At 45.5% G+C, this 19,910-nt stretch overlaps 1 protein-coding gene across 3 annotated transcripts in view; it reads right to left on the bottom strand.

Annotated features, from left to right (window-relative positions):
* Positions 1 to 18,896, bottom strand: part of LOC142576639 (galactosylceramide sulfotransferase-like) — a 181,004-nt gene extending 162,108 nt beyond the window's left edge. For 2 of the 3 annotated variants that reach the window (XM_075686852.1, XM_075686851.1), the window contains exon 1: positions 18,613 to 18,896. In XM_075686852.1, the coding sequence (XP_075542967.1) occupies positions 18,613 to 18,660 (48 nt within the window). In that variant the 5' untranslated portion in view covers positions 18,661 to 18,896. The remainder of the gene's footprint in view (positions 1 to 18,612) is intronic. The other variant, XM_075686853.1, reaches the window with a different exon arrangement.
* Positions 18,897 to 19,910: the final 1,014 nt, after the last annotated feature.

The following is a 19,910-nucleotide window of genomic DNA, read 5'->3' as shown; positions in this document are numbered from 1 at the left end:
GCTTTTTTCAAAGGCGCTGGATTTGAAAAAACGACACAAATGGTAAATTCTGCGGACCAGCAACTGCTAAATCAATTCCAGAAAAGCCGAGAAAATCAGAGTGTGCCGCATTGCCGATGATTCAGATCTAGCGGTCGTTAACTAATCAGCATTAAGTTTGAGTGAGTGAGTTATACGAGTTCCGTCAGAATAGTAATCGCTCTCTTATTATCTTCAATGCGCGCAGCCTCCGCAAACGTCACGATGACTTCCAGAATCTACTTTCAACTCTTTCTTTCACCTTTTCAATCATTGTTGTCTCAGGAACCTGGCTTAGCGAAGTTGATAAAAACTTGTACAGTTTCCCTTATAAATCAGAGTATACTAACAGACAGTACAGTAACTACGGTGGAGCAGCTGGCTATATCTCGTCTGAAATCCCGTACAAACGAATACTCGACCTCACGTCAAGTATTCGAATCTTCGAATCAGTTTTTTTGGGATTCGATCGTAATTTTCTCAACACCGATAATAGAAACGTCATCTATCTTTGTTGCGTGTACTGTTCACCTTCCTTTTCAATTCTACACCTTAGTATTTCTCTCGAAAAAATAATGGCAAAGTTATTCATAGAGACAAAAAAATGTCATAATTATGGGTGATAAGAACATAAAATAAATGGCCTCATCCGGAGCTCCGTCACTTATTCGTCTTTTTTTTCAGTGTTTTGGTTACGAATGTCTTATTAATGTCCGCACTCATTCAGTTCTTCGGGGTTCTAGCACTCTAAACAATCATGCATTGTTTAATCTTGTGAATCCACCTGATGCAGGAGTACTTGAAATTGACATTACTGACCATTTTCCCCTCTTTCTGCGCATTACATCTGCACACTATCTCTATTCAAACTCTTACAACAAACTTGTTTTTCATAACAAATTGTTCTCAGAAGCTGTATCTCACAGTCTGGTCCTTCGCTCTTGGCACCGATGATCCGCAGGTAGCCTCCTCGCTATTTCTAACAAAGTTATCATATTTACTCTCAGATAAGCAAATGGAAGAAGAAAGTGGCTTCACCTCAAAGTCCATGGGTCACCGATAGTTTGCTAAAGGCCATGCGCACATGAGAAAACATTAATAAAAAACAAAATGACAACAGTTCAATATATACCTTTAAAGTTTAGAATAACAGCGCAAGGACAGCAGAGGGGACAGAAGATTGAACAGAGCACTTTACGTCGTTTAAAGCATGTTTTACCAGCAAGCCAAAACCTACATCCTTCTCGATATAAACCTACGTACGCGGTACAAGAAATTCTGTAAAACACTTTCTTCACGGCTTAAAAAAGTTTAATCTAAATATTATGAAGAAAAATTACTTAGATGTGGTTCCGGCGCAAAGAAAAAATGGCGAATAGTAAACTCACTTTGAATAGGAAGCAAGGAGCTGATAGCATAGCTAAAATATCCCACGATGGTAATACTTATTTAGAACCACTTATGATTGCAGATGCTTTCAGCGATTTCTGCTTTCCTGATATCTCCACTCGAGCTGAACAGAACTTATATGCATCAAAGCGCCTTCCACAATCACTTTATATGTTTCAACCACTCCTCAAAAGCTGGTATCAGTAATGAACAATTAAGAATAACTAGTGCTGGGCTGGACGACATTAATACTGGTCATGTTAAATTAATTTCTACATCAGTATCATTTGTACTGTCTGAAATTATTAACATCATGTTTACGACCGGGACCTTTCCTCGCGAGATTGAACGTGGTAGGGTCACTCCAGTTTTTAAGAAAGGCGATCGCTCATTACTATCTAACAATAGGCCAATCTGTGTCTTACCCTTCTTTAGCAAGCTCATCGAGAAAATAATCGAAAGACAATTGATCAAATCCTTCAACAAATTTAATGTTCTTTCACCTGACCAATTTCAATTTTGAGCCAGTTGCTCTACTGACTTAAAGGCCATTCATAACGGTAAATTCACAGCATCCTTATCTGTAAACTTTTCAAAGGCAATGGATAGCATTAATCACGAGATTCTTAATCTTAAACAAGATTCAATAGGTATCACAGGTCCTCTTTTACTATTATTACGCAGCTACTTACGAGGCAGATACCAAGTTGTTAATGTTTCTTATGCTTATTCTAAACCCTAAAATGATTCATTTACGTGTACCACAAGGATCCATTTTGGCCCCGTTATTCTTTTTACTTTATATTATTGATCTACCTAACTGCCTAATCTACCTAATACACCTCTTCGAAGTGTATACTATATGCCAATCACACTACAATCACTAATTCTGGCGAATGTCTGTCAACGGTAATAACCAGGATTAATAGTAATCTTTGTAACTTGTTAGGATGGTGGAAAATGAATAGACTGACCACTAATCCCACTAAAACTAAATTCATTTTATTTTCATCCCAAAATACATCATCAGTAGCATTTCGTCCATTTCCATTGGCAACAATTTATTATCAGCAGGTGAAGAATGCACATACCTAGCTGTTATTATTGACTGTAACCTAGAATTTCATCACCATATAACTCATTAAAAAGAAGTTATCACATGGAATAAGCGTTCTCATTAGGACACGTTCATTCTTTTCAAGACCTGTGTTGCTCTCACTCTATTTCGCGTTCACACAGTCTCACATAACCTACTGCATAACCTCCTTGGGTAATACGTACGCTACTCACCTGAAGCCGATACAAACCATCCAAAACAAGGAATTTAGAATAATCATGTCGAGTCCACACATCGCCAGCGCTAAACAGTTACTATTGTCCCGTGGTGGTGACCTTGAATAACACAGTAGCAATACTGTGAACGACAAAACTAACTTTTATTGGGCGAACCTGTGCCCACAAAACAGGCTACACTTATAGCACAACGATAGCGGCGAACACGCTCGGCGATCGTCGAAAATCTGATCAGCGGGTGAAGCGCGTCGGCTTTTATACAGCAGTCATCGAATGTTCCAGACTAATCGTTGGGACTCGCATGCCTTCTACAAAGTTCTACACCATTCGTGTCAAGCGATGAAATCAGGTAACACAAGGTTCGGCGACAACAGACAGCGGATAGAAGCATCAATAACTTTCCAGAAACTTCGGATACATGCAGGCGCGTCCCGCGCTGTGCGATAACATTTCTTAGGCGGCAAAACATGTCGCCCGATAAAGACAAGTACACGTGTCACTATAAGCAAATGACATTCTGGACGTTGCAGCCCTTGTCAAGTACAACCTTGCCACTTTTCTGTTCAAACTAATAAATGCCAAAATTTCATGGTCGCTAACTGCTATATCATCTCTAACAAACACCAGCTCAACTCGTTTCGCGCTGCATATTAACTTCATTCTGTCCAAAGGTCGCACTAATTACGGCAAGCAGGCAGTTCACATTGCAGCCATATCATCACTGAATACATTACTGTGAACTTCAGAAAGCCCTTGAATTTTGTGATGAATTGAAAACTTTTTTTGTTATATGATATGTATGTGACACTATATACTGTATAACCCAATTTTCGTTTTAGACCTGCCATTCTTATGTACTCCAGCATGTTACTTAAGTTTTTCTTTTCTTTTCCTCCTCCACTATGTTAGTTTTACCTAGTTTCACTATTGCTTAATGCCGATATATTGCTGTCTATTAATATTGTATGGAAGATAACGAACGTGAGCGCAGAGTCAGCAGCATCGGCAGCATCAAGCGCGCAGCAGAGGCTCGAGCTAGGAGACTGTGCTCGGCACACCCTAGAAGCCACTGGCGCTACGAACCTCAACAAATCTCCATTATAATATCTTCATTTACTTATATCTGTATTTCATTATTTATCATTTCTGTAGCTGCACCGATTCAGCTGCTGTTTCTTGCCAATGGAACTTTTATGTTAACCATACCCAACAGGAGGTCACAATTCAGTTTTTTTCTGAGACCTCCTCCTGCATACCTATATCCATAGTGTTTTTATGTAATGATAAAAATTTATTGATTGATTGATTGATTGATTGATTGATTGATTGATTGATTGATTGATTGATTGATTGATTGATTGATTGATTGATTGATTGATTGATTGGAGTCAGGCTGCATACCACAGCTTTTAGTCATAGAAACCATTCGAAATATGGTTGCAAAAACTAAGAATTTGAATTTGAAGGACACCTTACGTGTGGGATGAGAATAAGCTTTTTGTCGAGTATTATGCCTACAATTTTGTATTCGGTGCTTACAGGCATGCGCTACTCATGCTGCTCTACGTCGCAATCAGCGTTCAGTCCTCTGATCTGTGTAAACAAAACGCATGAGCCTTTATTAAGGTTCAGCTTCAAGCCATATTCATCAAGTGAATTAAAGAGCTGAACCTGTCGCTCACAGAGTGCTAGGTTGAACGACCTAAATCCAACCTGTATGTCGTCTACGTATACCGAATAAAACATACTGCGTGGAATGAATGGATGCAAAGAATTTGTCTTTGCAATGAAATGTCTACATCTAAGGACTCGACCTGGGGAGTACTGGATAAAACAGTTGGACAAAGCATTGCCAATTCTAACTCGGAAAGTACGGTTATACAGGTAGCATTCTATAACACTAAGCATGATTCCCGGAATACCTATCTCGGACAGGTCCTGCAATATTCCAAATCACCACGTCGTGTCGTAGGTCTTTTCCATGTCCAGGAATACGGATAAAGGCTGCATATGAACAAAAGCGTTACAGATATTTCCCTCAATACGTACTAGATTGTCGGGTGTTGAGCGGCCTCCTCTAAGGCCACACTGATATGGATCGAGCAGATAGTTTCATTAAAGAAAATGTAGGAGAGGGCACTAAATTGTTTTTATAGCTTGCACAGGCAACTTATGGGCGCTATTGGGCGATAGGTTGTCACTAAACAACGGTCATTACCCTGCTGCAGAACTGGAACGACAATTGCTTCTTTCCATATAGACGGAAGGTACCGACCAGCCCATATTCTATTAAAAAGTGGGAGTAGAGTGATTTGAGTGTCTGTGACAAGGTTTTTCACTATATAGTAGGTTTGTCATGTCCCACAGCAGGGCTCTGACATTTGTTTAAGGAAGCTTTTATCTCGGCAATGGTAAAAAAGCGCTTCTAGGGTTTGATCTCTCTACACTTACGATCTAATGACGCTTTCTATTTGCTGTTTTTGTTTAAGGAATGGCTGTGTACAATTGATTGAGCTAGACACGAGCTCGAAGTGCTCCACACTAGCGTCAGTCTAGTATCCCAAGCTATTTCCATCACCATTTACCAGAGTCAAAGGCTGCGTTGATCACCCGTTTAGGCTTCTGAGCCCATTCCACACATTTGTTTCCTGTGTATAGTGAAATGAAGAAGAAGAGCACAGGAACAAGGCCAGCCAGATCGTCTCTTCCATGCCTGCTGTGCAACCAGTGGGCCAGCCGGATCGCCAGTGCTTGGCACGAGTGTGAGCCGTTCGAGCTACCAGCTGTTCCTGCTCTGCGCCACCTGCCTCCTCGGTTACGAAGAGACGTTACCATCGGAACTGTTCAGTGCACCCATTACAATTGGTGGAAGGTGCGGGGTACTCAAGAACATCTACACCCTACAACTCCGGTCTCGGACTCTGCCTCCCGTCATGCCTGACTCTCGCCAGCCGACGCCGCCGCCACCCCCCGTTGCCTGCTCTGGCGCTGTCCCGCAACGCCATCCAGCGGTTTTCAGCGGTACGGACGAACAGGACGTCAATGACTGGTTGGCTACGTACGAACGGGTGAGCTTGCACAATCGATGGGATGATACCGCCAAGTTAAATGCCGTCATATTCTACCTAGCGGGAGTGGCTCACCTGTGGTTTAAGAATCACGAAGCCGACTTTCAGTCCTGGTCCGCGTTCAAGACCAGTTTCGCTGCAGTTTTCGGTCGCCCTGCCATCCACAAGTTGCGCGCCGAGCAGCGGTTACGAGAGCGAGCGCAACAACCCGGTGAAACATTCACCTGTTACATCGAAGAGGTTCTCGACCTGTGCAAACGTGTGGATGCTTCTATGCCCGAAAATGAGAAATTAAAGCACATTTTGAAGGGCATCGCCGATGACATTTTTCAGATGTTGATCGCCAAGAGTCCGCGCACCGTAGCAGAGCTCATAAACTTGTGCCAAAGCTACGACGAGTTGTGGAGTTTGTGGTTCTTCAGTCCTGCTCTCACGACGTGATACTTGGGTGGGACTTCCTTTCGCGAAATAATGCCGTCATCTATTGTGCACGTGCTGAAGTCGAATTATCGCCTCTGTGTGACCTGGGTGTCCCTCGTCGGCGCCACATCTCTTCCCGCTAAGCTTCGGGAAGACATCACCATACCGCCGTACTCGTCTGCCGTTGTTCCCGTCTTCTGTGACGCTGTCTCTGGAGGCACTGTCCTCTTCACTCCTTCAGAACTCTTCCTGACCCGCAAAGTTGTTCCCCTCCCTTTCGCCACGCTTGACATTTCAGCCGGACTCAGCGCCATCGTTGTCTGCAATCCGCTTCCTACAGCCCTGACGGCTCTTTGCGGTGAAGCACTTGGCAATGTTCAGCCTCTTGATGACATGTTTCTAACCGACGTGCCGGACGCTTCGTATACAGAGCTCACTGACTTCTGTGCACTTTCCACTTCTGTTCCGCCATCAGGTGACTTATTCACACCTTTCATTGCCGATGACCTTACTTCCGAGCAGTGCTCCCAGCTTCTCCACCTGCTTGCCCAGTTCCGTTCTTCTTTTGATGTCGCTCAGCCTACTCTGGGTCGCACGTCAACCGTCAGCCACCACATCGACACTGGCTCCAACGCGCCATTGCGGCAGCGCCCGTACCGCGTATCCGCCAAGGAGCGTCCGGTGATCAGTGAACACGTGGACGACATGCTTCAGCGCGGCGTCATTCGACCTTCCAATAGCCCGTGGGCATCACCGGTGGTTCTTGCCACAAAAAAAGATGGTTCTATTCGGTTCTGCGTCGATTATCGCCGTCTCAATAAGATAACGCGCAAAGACGGATACCCTCTACCGCGCATTGACGACGCTCTGGACAGCTTGCAAGGCGCTACATTCTCCTCTTCGTTGGATTTACGCTCGGGCTACTGGCAGGTCCCGATGTCAGCAGCTGATCGCCCTCAAACTGCATTCATTACGCCAGATGGTTTATACGAATTTAATGTGATGCCATTTGGCCTATGCAATGCACCTGCTACCTTTGAACGAATGATGGACACTATCTTGCGCGGCCTAAAATGGAGCACGTGTTTGTGCTATCTCGACAACATCGTCGTGTTCGCCCCTGATTTCAGCACGCATCTTCTTCGCCTTAGGCAAGTGTTGACGTCCTTGACCAACGCAGGCCTGCAACTGAACCTGAAAAAGTGCCAGTTCGCCGCGCGCAAGCTCATGATTCTGGGTCACGTCGTATCACAAGACGGCATTTGCCCCGACCCATCAAAACTTCGCGCCGTGGCAGAATTTCCGAAACCAAAGACACTCCAAGACCTCCGCACCTTCATCGGCCTCTGTTCTTACTTCAGGCGCTTTGTTCGCAATTTTGCCTCGATAATATCACCTCTGACACAACTCTTAAGTGGCGCCAACGACCTATCCTCCTGGTCTCCTGCATGCGACACCGCGTTCGTGACCTTACGCCGTCTCCTGACGTCTCCGCCTATACTGCGACACTTCGACCCCACCGCCCCAACTGAAGTGCATACCGATGCCAGTGGTATTGGCCTTGGCGCTGTCCTTGCGCAGCGCAAGTCTGGCTACTCCGAGTACGTCGCTGCTTACGCGAGTCGTGCGCTGACCAAAGCGGAACGCAATTACAGCGTCACAGAAAAAGAATGCCTGGCCATCGTTTGGGCACTCGGGAAGTTTCGCCCCTATGTATACGGCAGGCCTTTCAATGTGGTTACTGACCATCACGCCCTTTGTTGGTTATCCTCTTTAAAAGACCCGTCTGGACGCCTTGCCCGCTGGGCTCTGCGCATTCAAGAATACGACATACACGTCATATACCGCTCCGGTCGCAAGCACACTGACGCTGACGCTCTGTCCCGCTCTCCGCTGCCTGCCGACGCGGCCTCCCTCTCCACCATTGAGGCGGTATCCTCGGTCGACATCGACACGTTCGCTTCAGAACAGCGCAAGGATCCTTGGGTGGCCTCTCTTTTGGATCTCCTTCCTGGCTCGCCTGCATCTCCCATCTCCCGCTCCCTGCGTCGCCAGGCTGTCCATTTTGCCGTGCGGGATAAACTCTTGTATCGACGGAACTACCAGCCCGATGGTCGCCAGTGGCTCCTGGTTATCCCTAAGACTTTGCGTTCCGACATGTGCGCGTCTTTCCATACTGACCCACAATGTGCACACGCAGGCGTTTTGAAGACGTATGCGCGCCTGCGGCAACGTTACTACTGGCGCGGAATGTTTACTTTTGTCCAAAAGTTTGTCCGCTCGTGCCCGCAATGCCAACGCCGCAAATCTCCGCCTCATCCAGCCCACGGATTATTGCAGCCGCTTCCGTGCCCTGCTCGTGCCTTCGACTGTGTGGGAATTGACCTGTACGGGCCGCTACCACTAACACCCGCTGGAAAATGATGGATTATTGTCGCAGTTGACCACCTTACACGCTATGCCGAAACCGCTGCTCTACCTGCAGCGACCGCCAGTGACGTTGCATCCTTTCTGCTCCATCGTTTCATTCTTCGTCATGGCCCACCTCGGGAGCTGCTGAGTGATAGAGGCCGTGTGTTTCTGTCGCAGGTGGTTGAAGCTCTGCTTGCTCAATGCCGCATAGTTCACCGGACCACCACGGCGTACCATCCTCAAACTAACGGACTTACAGAGCGTTTCAATCGCACCCTTGGTGATATGCTCGCCGTGTACGTTTCATCGGAGCATACAAACTGGGACATCATCCTCCCATTTGTCACGTACGCATATAATACGGCTACACAAAGTACCACAGGATTTTCTCCATACTTTCTTCTCTACGGTCGCGATCCTTCCCATACCATCGATACGGTTTTGCCTTATACACCAGACGCGTCAGAATGTGCTCCCGTTTCAGCCGTCGCCCGATACGCCGAGGAATGCCGTCAATTAGCCCGAAAGTTCATCTCCGCTCACCAACAACGACAAAAAGCCAATCGTGATGGCGACGCTACGAATCCGAACTTCGCTCCCGGCGCCCTTGTCTTGTTGTCCGTGCCTTCTACCACGCCTGGACTTTCGACAAAACTTCTCTCGCAGTATGATGGACCATACCGCATCGTCGAACGGACCTCTCCCGTCAACTATGTCATCGAGCCGCTTACATCGACATCCGACAAGCGCCGCCGTGGACGGGATGTTGTTCACGTGCGCCGCCTGAAACAATTCTATGACCCGTTCGTCTCCACGTCGTAAGTCGCCAGGCTGGCTCCGCTTTTGCACCGGGGGTAATTGTAATGAAGAAGAAGAGCACAAGAACAAGGCCAGCCAGATCGTCTCTTGCATGCCTGCTGTGCAACCAGTGGGCCAGCCGGATCGCCAGTGCTTGGCACGAGTGTGAGCCGTTCGAGCTACCAGCTGTTCCTGCTCTGCGCCACCTGCCTCCTCGGTTACGAAGAGACGTTACCATCGGAACTGTTCAGTGCACCCATTACAATAGGAATTAATTCCCGACAGAAACACTTCCCAGCTGGCCGACCTCGCTTGTCGTCGCATCGTTCACCTCAGGGATTTTATCTGTTTATATTCTATGACATTTTTCGCATTACGGTGCCGATGCAGCCTGTCCAATGCATTATTTTGTCACTTTCGCGCATATATGAAGTCTTCATTCCACCAAGGAACATGTGTCGTACATGAATGGCCGTTTGTTTGTAGAATGACCTTTCCTGTTGCATTAATTATAGAAGCGTTAAAATTGACCGCGGCATCGTCTATGCTAAAATCGTGTATAAAGCCCGTGATAGGCAACTAAATTGATTAAAATAATCCCAATCGGCAGAGGCCCACTTTAATCGTGGCGTAGGCGGATACAAGTCATATTGCTTTATCAGGCTCAGTGTTATAGGAAAATTGTCAGTCCTAAACGGATTGATGATAACATTCCATACTGTGTCCGCAAAGAGTATAGAAGATGCAAGCGATAAATTGATAGATGAGTAAGTCTTTTCATGAAGGTAGTGAAACGTTGGCTCTTTCTTGATAAGAGACAAAAGGTGACCTCGGTCGTCGCACAGCGAATCTCCCCGAAGCATTTTATGAGATTTGAAAACCCCAACTAGCGTGTAGAGCTCTGCAATGTGGTCAGTGATGTCACTGAAATCTTTCCCGCTGAGTTCATATTTAGGACTAACATATTAAGAGCAGACAGTATCTACTAAAAAGAATTGTCAGTACTGATGCTGGCTTCTTGAGTGTCTATACAGGTAAATGCTGATGAGCTACACACTTGTCCTTAGTTATTGCTACACCACCGGATGAGGAGTTAGCCACGTCATGGTCTTTGGGAAATGTAGAATAATGCCCCAGAACATTGTTGTGTGTAGGCTTTAAACGTCTGAATTTCAACCTCATAAAGACTCTGAAAACCTCTCACATTCTACTGTAGAATTAGTATGGCCATTTTGATAGAGCGTTATGTTGTGTGTTCAAGAAATGAGAATGAAAATTTGCTCCCAGATCCGTTTCCGGGCCTCGTGGTGCGAGGTTTGTCTCTTTTGGCGCCCTACTGAAATCCGCGCCGTTCCTTAGGCGCTGACAGCGCCGCTTGCATAGGAGTTGTGTCCATCGCTTCTGACGGAGAGCTGGACAACTGCTCTTTGGAACGTTGTGCTCATCTTGAGGGCCTCATTCCGAGATACGAGACCCTTGAGGCCATCAAACCGGAGTCGATGGCCCCTTCTTCTCGGAGAGCAGAGCAACGCTAGCTGCAGCCGCCGAAAGAGTGGATGGTATCACCGTCGGCTGACTTTGTATGGGTCGGACAGTCGCCGGAAGCCCTGGTGATGCTGCCCCTTGACGCGCCACTTCACCGGAGCTATACTTCGGCAGGTAGGACACTCGCTTGCGTCTACGCGGAATGATATATTCTGTTTTACTTTAATTGCGAGGATTTCTTTCTCTCGTTTTCATGACGGGCAGGACCACGAGTAAGCGGCGTGCTCCCCATCACAGTTCACAAAATGGATGGTGTTTTCGCACAACTCAGTTGAATGTTCACGCACACTGCATTCAGCACGTCAGTCGGCCGCGATAGTCCTGTGAAGTATGGCCGAATTTCTTATATTTACGCATGTAGGAGGGTTAAGAACATATGGCACAACCCTGATCTGTACATAGCCTGCTTCGACTGCCTCGCACAACACACTTGAACTGAATGTAAGGAGTTGTTTCGTTTGGATTTTTATGCCGTCGCTCCTAATCTTGAATCATTTTAGATTTATGATGTTCTGGTCACCCCAGCATTCTAATACTTCGGTCTCAGTCAGTTTCATCAAGTCGTAATCTGAGATGACACCAGGGATGGTGTTTATCGTGCGGTGCGGCGTTACACTGACTGGCAAGTCTCGAAATGCCAGTAGATTCTTTAGTTTCTGGTGCTGTTGCTCATCGCGGAGGTGCAAGAGAAGGTCACCGCTGGCCAACTTCCTTGCTTTATAGTCTGTGCCTACGGTTTCTTTCAAGTACTTTGCAACAAGAAAAGGATAAATGTCTCTCACTACTTTTTCAGGTTTCTCATTGTGGACTACATGGTAGTGTTGCAAGTTCTGTGCTTTTTAAAAAATTTCACACTTCGGCATGGCCCCCCTACTCGTGGCAGGAAGCGCGTGGAAAGATAAAGTCATAACAAAAAATCTTGTTTCAGAAGCAATGCCAGCCACCAGTCCAACGATGGGACTTTGCAGACGATGGGAAGCAATGTCAGTCCAACGAGGGGACATTGCAGAAGTTTTGAAGGGCAGCTACTGCAAATTCCAGCTGTGCGACACTAATATAACGCAATATATGATATAACCTAGTTAGGTTATGTCACACACAGTTAACCCTTGTCACCTGGAAAATCAGAAGCAAAGGAAGAGAATACAATAAAGGTTTAAAGCAAGAGAGAATGGCTAAGTTTTGAGAGGAGGACAGGGAAAGGCAACTGCCGATTTCCCTCGGGTGGATCAGTCCGGCGGTGCCGTCTACGTGAAGCTGAGGCCAAAGAGGTGTGTTCCCTCCACCGAGGGGCCATGCAGATCCAAACACCCAGCATTTGCTCAGGCCCTAGGATCCCCTTTTCCCTGGACACTCCTAAGCCCCGCACGACTGCATGCGGAAGGGTCCAACCCCATGTGCTCAGTTTCGTGGTGTCGCAACGCACTGACAAAGTGGTGTTAACTTACGACAAGGTAAGAATTAACGGCAAGCTGCACAGGTGGGACGATACACTCAATAAGGCAGTCCCTGTGAATGGCAAGTGACCAGGCATCGTAAACAGAACGAGCAACATATCAAAGCGCAAACAGAACAAGAAATCATTGGGCATGCTCCTGTCTCCACGAGAGCTCGCTATGCTATGTGCTAATGCTAGGAGTATAACGAATAAAACTGTAGAACTAGAAAGTTTACTCTTGGCCTTTCGTCCGGATGTAACACTCCTAACTGAAACTTGGCTAAGCGAAAACATCTCGGATGCAGACATAGTACCAAGCTCTCACATTATGGTTAGGAGGGATCGTGGCTCAAGAGGGGGTGGCGTAGCAATTATCTTAAAAAGGGGAATAGACTTCACTATTATTCCTCACGAGACGAGCGTTGAAATGGTCTGGATTCTTGTTCATTTGTGTGAATGCAGCCTACTAGTCGGTGCCTCCTACAGGCCTCCCGCTAGGAGGCCTGTAGTACGCCTCCGTCGGCGCTAGGAGGCCTACTACAGGCCTCCTAGCGCCGACGTTTCGTTGCTTCAGTCACAGCATGAATTTCTTAAAATAAACACCAAACGCTACAACAAGATTACAATGTGCGGCGATTTCAATCTGCCCACAATAAACTGGGAACAACTGTGCTCACTACCGCCTTGCGCACAGTCTGAAATGTTGCTTGAAATTGCGTACTGCTTTAATCTCACACAGCTTGTGCAGATACCGACACGTGTCACTTCCAGTTCCAGCACCACAGTTGGCCTTGCTTTTGTTTCTCAAGCCATTCTTGAAAAGGGCCCTTCCGTGGAAGTTTTACCCGGAATATCCGATCACAAGATTATTCTCTTAAAATGTAACTTTGCGTTAGCAAGATCGCGCGAACCTATGAAAGAATTCTTAGATTTCATTAACGCCGAAGACGAAAGCATTCTCGACTACTTAGCACAAGATTTTGACATTTTTCCCCCAAAACAAAGACAACGTTTCCTAAGCGTCAATGAGCTGTGGCGGCACTTTAAGAGCGCCGTGCACGAATGCATCAAAAAGTAGGTTCCTAAAAAGCGAAAGAAGGTCAACCGAAAAAGCCCGTGGATTACTCGCAATATCCTCCCCTTAAAGCGTCGATTAAAACTATTATCATGCTATCGGTCAAGCCACTCTGTTCTGGCGTCCCTCCGAGCAGATCTTAGATCCGAATGAAAATTAAGTAAATACAATTTCTTTAATGTCACAATGCACAAGTTTCCAAAAAACAACCCAAGGAAGTTTTGGATGCATATATCGAAGCGGAACAGTCTTGTAGACAAGATAAAACTGAATGATGTCGAAGTTACCGACACTCAGCGCACTGCGGAAGCTTTTAACACGTTTTTTTCGTCAGTATTTTTACGCGAACCCACCCAGAAAGATGATGCTCATGGCGTTGGTCTCAAGCTTCCAGATCTTGTCATATCTGAAGAAGGCATATTTTCGTCACTGCTAAACTTAGATCCAAAAAAATCTGCAGGTCCTGACGACATACCTAACGCTTTTCTTAATCGGTTCGCCGAATGGTCCGCGAAATACCTGTTCATAATATTTAACGTAAGTTTAAGCGAAGGGGATCTGCCTAACGACTGGAAAGTCGCCAAAGTAGTGCCAGTCCACAAAAAGGTAGACAAGCTTAATGTAGAAAATTACAGACCTATCTCCCTACTCTGCACCGCTTCTAAGGTTATGGAACACTTTATTTCTAAGCATTTAAGTTTATTTTTAGAAAATAATGACTTCTTTAGTGAGAGTCAGCACGGATTCAGGCTTGGCTTTTCTATCACTACGCAATTACTTCATACGACCAACGAAATACTGACAATCTTGGATCAAGGTGGGCAGGTAGACATTCTTTTTTTAGATTTCGAGAAAGCCTTCGATTCGGTTTCACACAAAAAAAGGATGATACAGCTAAACAGCATCATACGCAGCGAACAAATTTTGCGTTGGCTTGATTCGTACTTGACGCATCGAAAACAATTTGTAAGCATAGGTGCTTCGAATTCATCGCTCGCCTCTGTACTTTCGGGCGTTCCACAGGGCTCGGTTTTAGGGCCACTTCTTTTTCTTATCTACCTAAATGACCTGGCTTGCAAATTTTCCGTGCGGTGCCGCTTTTTTGCGGACGATTGTATTGTTTATTCGAGCATTCAATCTGTGGATGACCAATCTAGCTTAACTGACTATCTAATAGCAATACACGACTAGTGTATCCAGTGGCATATGACCCTAAACATCTGGAAATGTGCGCACATGGTTATTACACGTAAAGAAAATCCGCTAATACTATCTATCTATCTAATAGCAATACACGACTAGTGTATCCAGTGGCATATGACCCTAAACATCTGGAAATGTGCGCACATGGTTATTACACGTAAAGAAAATCCGCTAATTTGCACCTACACGATAAATAATATGGACATTAAACAGGTAGAGGAATTCACATATCTTGGAATTACAATTGATTCCAGGATGAGCTATACCGCTCATGTTCGGTATGTTTCTGCAGCAGCAACGACAATGTTATGGTTATTAAAGCACCGTTTAAAAAACTGCACTAGTGTTACCAAATTAACCGGATATAAGACAGTTATTAGGCCAATACTCGAGTATGCCGATATAGTCTGGGACCCTCACACAAAGGCTGGTATAGACATTATCGAAAGAGTACAAAAAAAAAAGCTTTTAGATTTAGCTACAATACTTTTGATTGGCGCATTTCAGTCACCTCTTTAAGGTTGCGATCTGGGCTCCAGACACTAGAAACTCGTCGCAAAATGCACCGTCTACAAGCAACGTATAACATAGTTAACAACCACACTAAAATGAGATTTCACAACTACATGCAATTTAACAAATCGCGACTGACCAGAGGTAAGCACAATCAAACAATATTATTGCCGCGTGCTAGAACAAACGCATATCTTTATTCCTTCCTGCCCAAGACAATTCGCGAATGGAACGCTATTCCGCAAAGCTTGGTAAACTCAGCCACTCCAGATCTTCTTATCTGCAGTACAGACGTGCTTGTAATGTCATGCATTCATTGTATCTTTTGCTTGTTACATATTCTGATGACTCTTTTATAACGCCTTTCCTATTGGCAGCAATGTGACGGCATCATCGTATTTCTTTTGTGTATTTGCATATGTTTACTTTGCCTATTAGGCTGTTTTTTATTTATTTTTTCACCTATTTTTTTATCCACTTGAGGGAAAAGTTTGAAGTCACGTGATGTTTGTACCACTCCTGCCTGGGTTTCCAAATGGAAGACTGCAGTATTCTCAAATAAATAAATAAATAAATAAACGCCTGCTCACGCAGACGGTCCTGCAGGTCGTAATAATACTTTTTCCGGACTGAAACTCGAAGAAGAAAACACGCCGGCATGTGATTCTGGTGTCTCAGTGTCATACCCAGGCTTTAAGAATTTCGCCTGAAGATCAAGACAGTGCATAATATGTGCCTCTGGGGCATGCTCAGTGATACCACTAAATGATGTGTCACATTCTATGAGCTGCCACTGCCACGACGGTAAAAACATTGCTGGAGGAATGAGACGATCTTCAAGGAGTGGCGCAACAACGCGTTTGGCGAGATTCCCCACTCGCCAAGGAAAGGTTCTCTCGCAGTAGGTCGATAATACGAACGCGTGGCGCACGTCAAGTTGTTTACACTTGAGTAATAAGAATGTGCATTGTTGTAGTGTACTTTCAAAAAGTGTGTGAAGCTAGAGCACGGCCGTAGCAGTTGTGGGGACCCCTCATTGAATCATACATAAATACTTTGTACCTGGCTTGTTCTGAAGGCTCCTGTGGCTAGGGCACTTGATGTACCAGACGGGTAAACTAGGCGACCGTAGTCCAAGCGCTAACACACAAACCTTTTAGTAGACATTGATGAGACGCTTCCTATCACTGCTCCAAGTGCGCGCCAAACTTTTCAGCAAATTCATTGTCGTCTAGCGTTTAATTTTGAGATTCCTTACGTGGGGAACAAAATTACGCTCAGTCGTTCCAGATATATGCTGTTCAAGCATATCAATATTGTGTTCCGGTGCTAGCCCCATCTTTCTTGCGAAAAGAACACAATAACTCCTCTGGGTTTAAACTTTGAACCCATTTCCTCGGCCCACTTAGTTCCAGCCATGACAATAACCGTCTCTCGCACACTGTAAGGTTACAGGATGTGAATCCTATCTGCACATCGCCAACATAGACGAAATAAAAAAATTACTTGTGGTGGTGAAACCGGGAGCGTCTACACCATCTCGAAGAAAAGAGTGCAGCTAAGCACGCCTCCCTTGGGAACACCAGTTTCTTACGTGAAGGGGAGGGACAAGACATTGGTAATTTTGACGCGAGAAGTACGATGTACAAAATAACTTTCATACACACATACTTTCAGCACGTTCCCGCGGATGCCCATTTCCGACAGGTCTCAGAAAGTTCCGTAACGCTAGGTTGTGTTGTACGCCTTTTCCATATTGAGAAATACGGACAAAAATAATTGCTTATGTACGAACGCATCTAGAATGATCGAATCGACGTGCACGATATGATCGGTTGTAGAACGGCCTTATTTCCTTCCATTCAAGGAAATACAGAAGATGAATATTGAACATTTTATCGAACAGATTGCTGAGACAGCTTGTAAGCGCTATAGAGCGGTGGCTTGTTGCCTTCGGTGCCGCTTTTCTTTGTTTCAAAGTAGGGACATTAATCGCTTCTTTCTGTGATGATGTAAGGTATCCGGCAGCCCGAACAGTGTTGAAGATTACGATTAGTATCATTTGTGTATCCGTGTGTACATTCTTAATCACGTCTTACATGATTCTCAGGTCCCGCTGTAGGCAAGTCAGCTCTCAACTAGGCACTACTAAGAGTATGGTTATTTGATTCGCCCTGCTGGCATTCCCATACGAATGCCAGACGTCCTTAGATTTCTTTGTATTTCACGAAGAAATGCGAGTAGATGATTGAGCTTGACACATGCTCAACGTGCTCCCGGAAAGAGTCTAACTGGTCTTGTAAGGCACTCCCTTCGTCGTTCACTAGAGGTAACGGATGGATTTTGTTTGTTCCTTTAGCTTTAATAAGCCGTTCCACACATTCATCTCAGGTGTGTATGAACTTATTATACCAGGGAGAAACCTCATCCCGCTTTTTCTCTTTGTTTGGCACCACGTTCACCTTCTAATTTAGTGTGCTTAAATGCAATACGATTTTTCACACTTAGTGTACCGCCGAGGTATGGCTCATGCTCTATTCTGCCTCTTTTGCGCACCTCTGCAGTCTTCGTTCCACCAAGGAACAGTCATTTTGCAGTGAAGCTGTGTATGGCTACGATCCTGGCGTTTCTTCGTGGCGTAACGTCAACAGAAAACTATCACCATCTATGGCTCATACCCCTGTAAAGCAGGGGCTACAAGTACTCATGAAAGGGAAGCGAACAGTGAATACATTCTTTGGAATCATGCATACAACATATAGAACAGCATACGTCTGAATTAAGCACAAGCGCAAAGCAAGCATCCGAGCCACATCATTAATAATAAGGCATTCGTGCGCCTACAGGCAATGGCAAGCACGTAGAGCTCCCCACATACGTTTCCCGGTAACGATTACTGTTGCGCAAGCTAGCGCGACGACGGCAGTTTGACTGCAGCATACGGCTCAGGAAATGCATAACTACCCTTTTGTATGTAACAGAAGAACCCAACTAGCAACTGATTTGTCTTGCGACAATCTTATGGGAAGGCCACGTATAGTTAGGACTCCTGTAGAGGATTGTCCACACTAGGCACGGCGAATTTCACTTCTGAATGGTACACGCTTTGTAGGTGTACGGAGTAGTGGTGAAAGCCAAGTCACTTCCCGTCGAAACATCTTCGGCTGATATTTAGGTAATGTAGATGTGAATGTAGCCATGTAAACAATTTCAAGCTATGTCCCAAGGGTGCTCGTTTTAGTGGTCGTCTACAGCTTTGCTGTCAGTTAAAACGTGGTGCCGGGAACCGTCTCTGGGGGTAGCAAAGAAATGGGAGCAATCACAGCACACAAACATGCATTCAAACATCCAAAATACAAGTACACAGGAACATCACATGGGAGCATGCAAAATCAAGCGTCCCTATACAGCGTTAAGAGCAACTACCTCCGCGCACTCACAGTTTGGTTGATGTTGCGTCGCTCGACAAACTGTAATGGCGGAGGCATCAGGTGTGCTCTCGAAGACTCAGGTTGCTTGGCTGGTTGACCGGAGCGGAAGACGTCTCGATCACAGGTCCCCTACTACGTTGACGCTCGACCGGGTCCCTCCGACAGCGGTTGGCCTCCCGAACGTTAACGTCTCCGACCCAGGCCAACGCGTCTCCTTGGCTCCTCCTCTCATCTTTGTCTCCCTCTCGACGGGGCCTCGTCTCCTGGCTGCCTGAGCCACGCGTCTCTTGCCAATTCGCTGAGCGCTTGTTTGTGGCACTTCTTCATCCGTACTTTTATTCTTGATTTATTATTTCGCTATGGCCACGTGCGCACGTGCAGAGATGTGTCGTCCTTGTAGGCGATGCAGGCGCCGCGGTACACGTGCTTCCATGTTTTCGACGCCACTTCGTCCAGGCGTCTCTTGGCACTTCGTCACATTAGCCGCCACTTCAAGAAGCATTTACGGCACCAAGCACTTTCCGTGAAGAGTTCACATGATATTCGTTTGCACTCACACAAAGATCACTCTAAGAACCTTTAAAGAAAGATTTCCTAATGGTGATTTTCTATATATCGCTGAAATGTCGTTAAAACATCACAGAGTTTATATTAGAAAAAATCCAGAAGTATTGCGATATTCTAGAAACAGTATGTATAACTAATGCAACACAGAAATCAATCTGAAATTTGTTTTGGGATAAAGTTCATAGTCAATATTCTATTATTTATGCTTTTTTTCCTAGTGACAAAAGAATGCAGTTGTATAGCAGTAACGTACTCAGTGAAGATATCCAGTTTCAGTTTTGAAGCAGCCTATTTGCACACTTGTACAATATAGCATCAAAACATCTAATGTAGATCTGAAGTTGCTCTGAAATAGTTTAGTGGCCCGAAAAGTGGCACTTAGCATCTTTTACAGGCGAGCAGGAATAACATCGAGCGGTATGTGCAAAGAACACAAAAGGGTTTTCGCGACGCACGGGTCCCACATTGTAGCATAATTGTGTTTGGTTAGCATTAACGTAAGCTTTACGACTCAACACCCTAGAAAAGTCACATTTTTCTTATATCTGATAAATTTTCTGTGGGAACTGGCACGCCATATCGGCTGAACCTGACGCGCATGTCTCCCTATGCAACATCGGGTTTCACGTGCGTGACAAACATACACCTTGCGACGGCATTTATGTGAGAAGCACAAGGCCTCCCTGCGTTTTACGATTTCACATGTTGTTTACTTTCTTTTAAGTTGTTTTTTACAGCCA

The sequence above is a fragment of the Dermacentor variabilis genome, chromosome 3 (genome assembly GCF_050947875.1).
Source record: "Dermacentor variabilis isolate Ectoservices chromosome 3, ASM5094787v1, whole genome shotgun sequence".
In the NCBI taxonomy this organism is placed as follows: domain Eukaryota; kingdom Metazoa; phylum Arthropoda; class Arachnida; order Ixodida; family Ixodidae; genus Dermacentor; species Dermacentor variabilis.
This window is presented reverse-complemented; position numbering and strand designations above follow the sequence as displayed.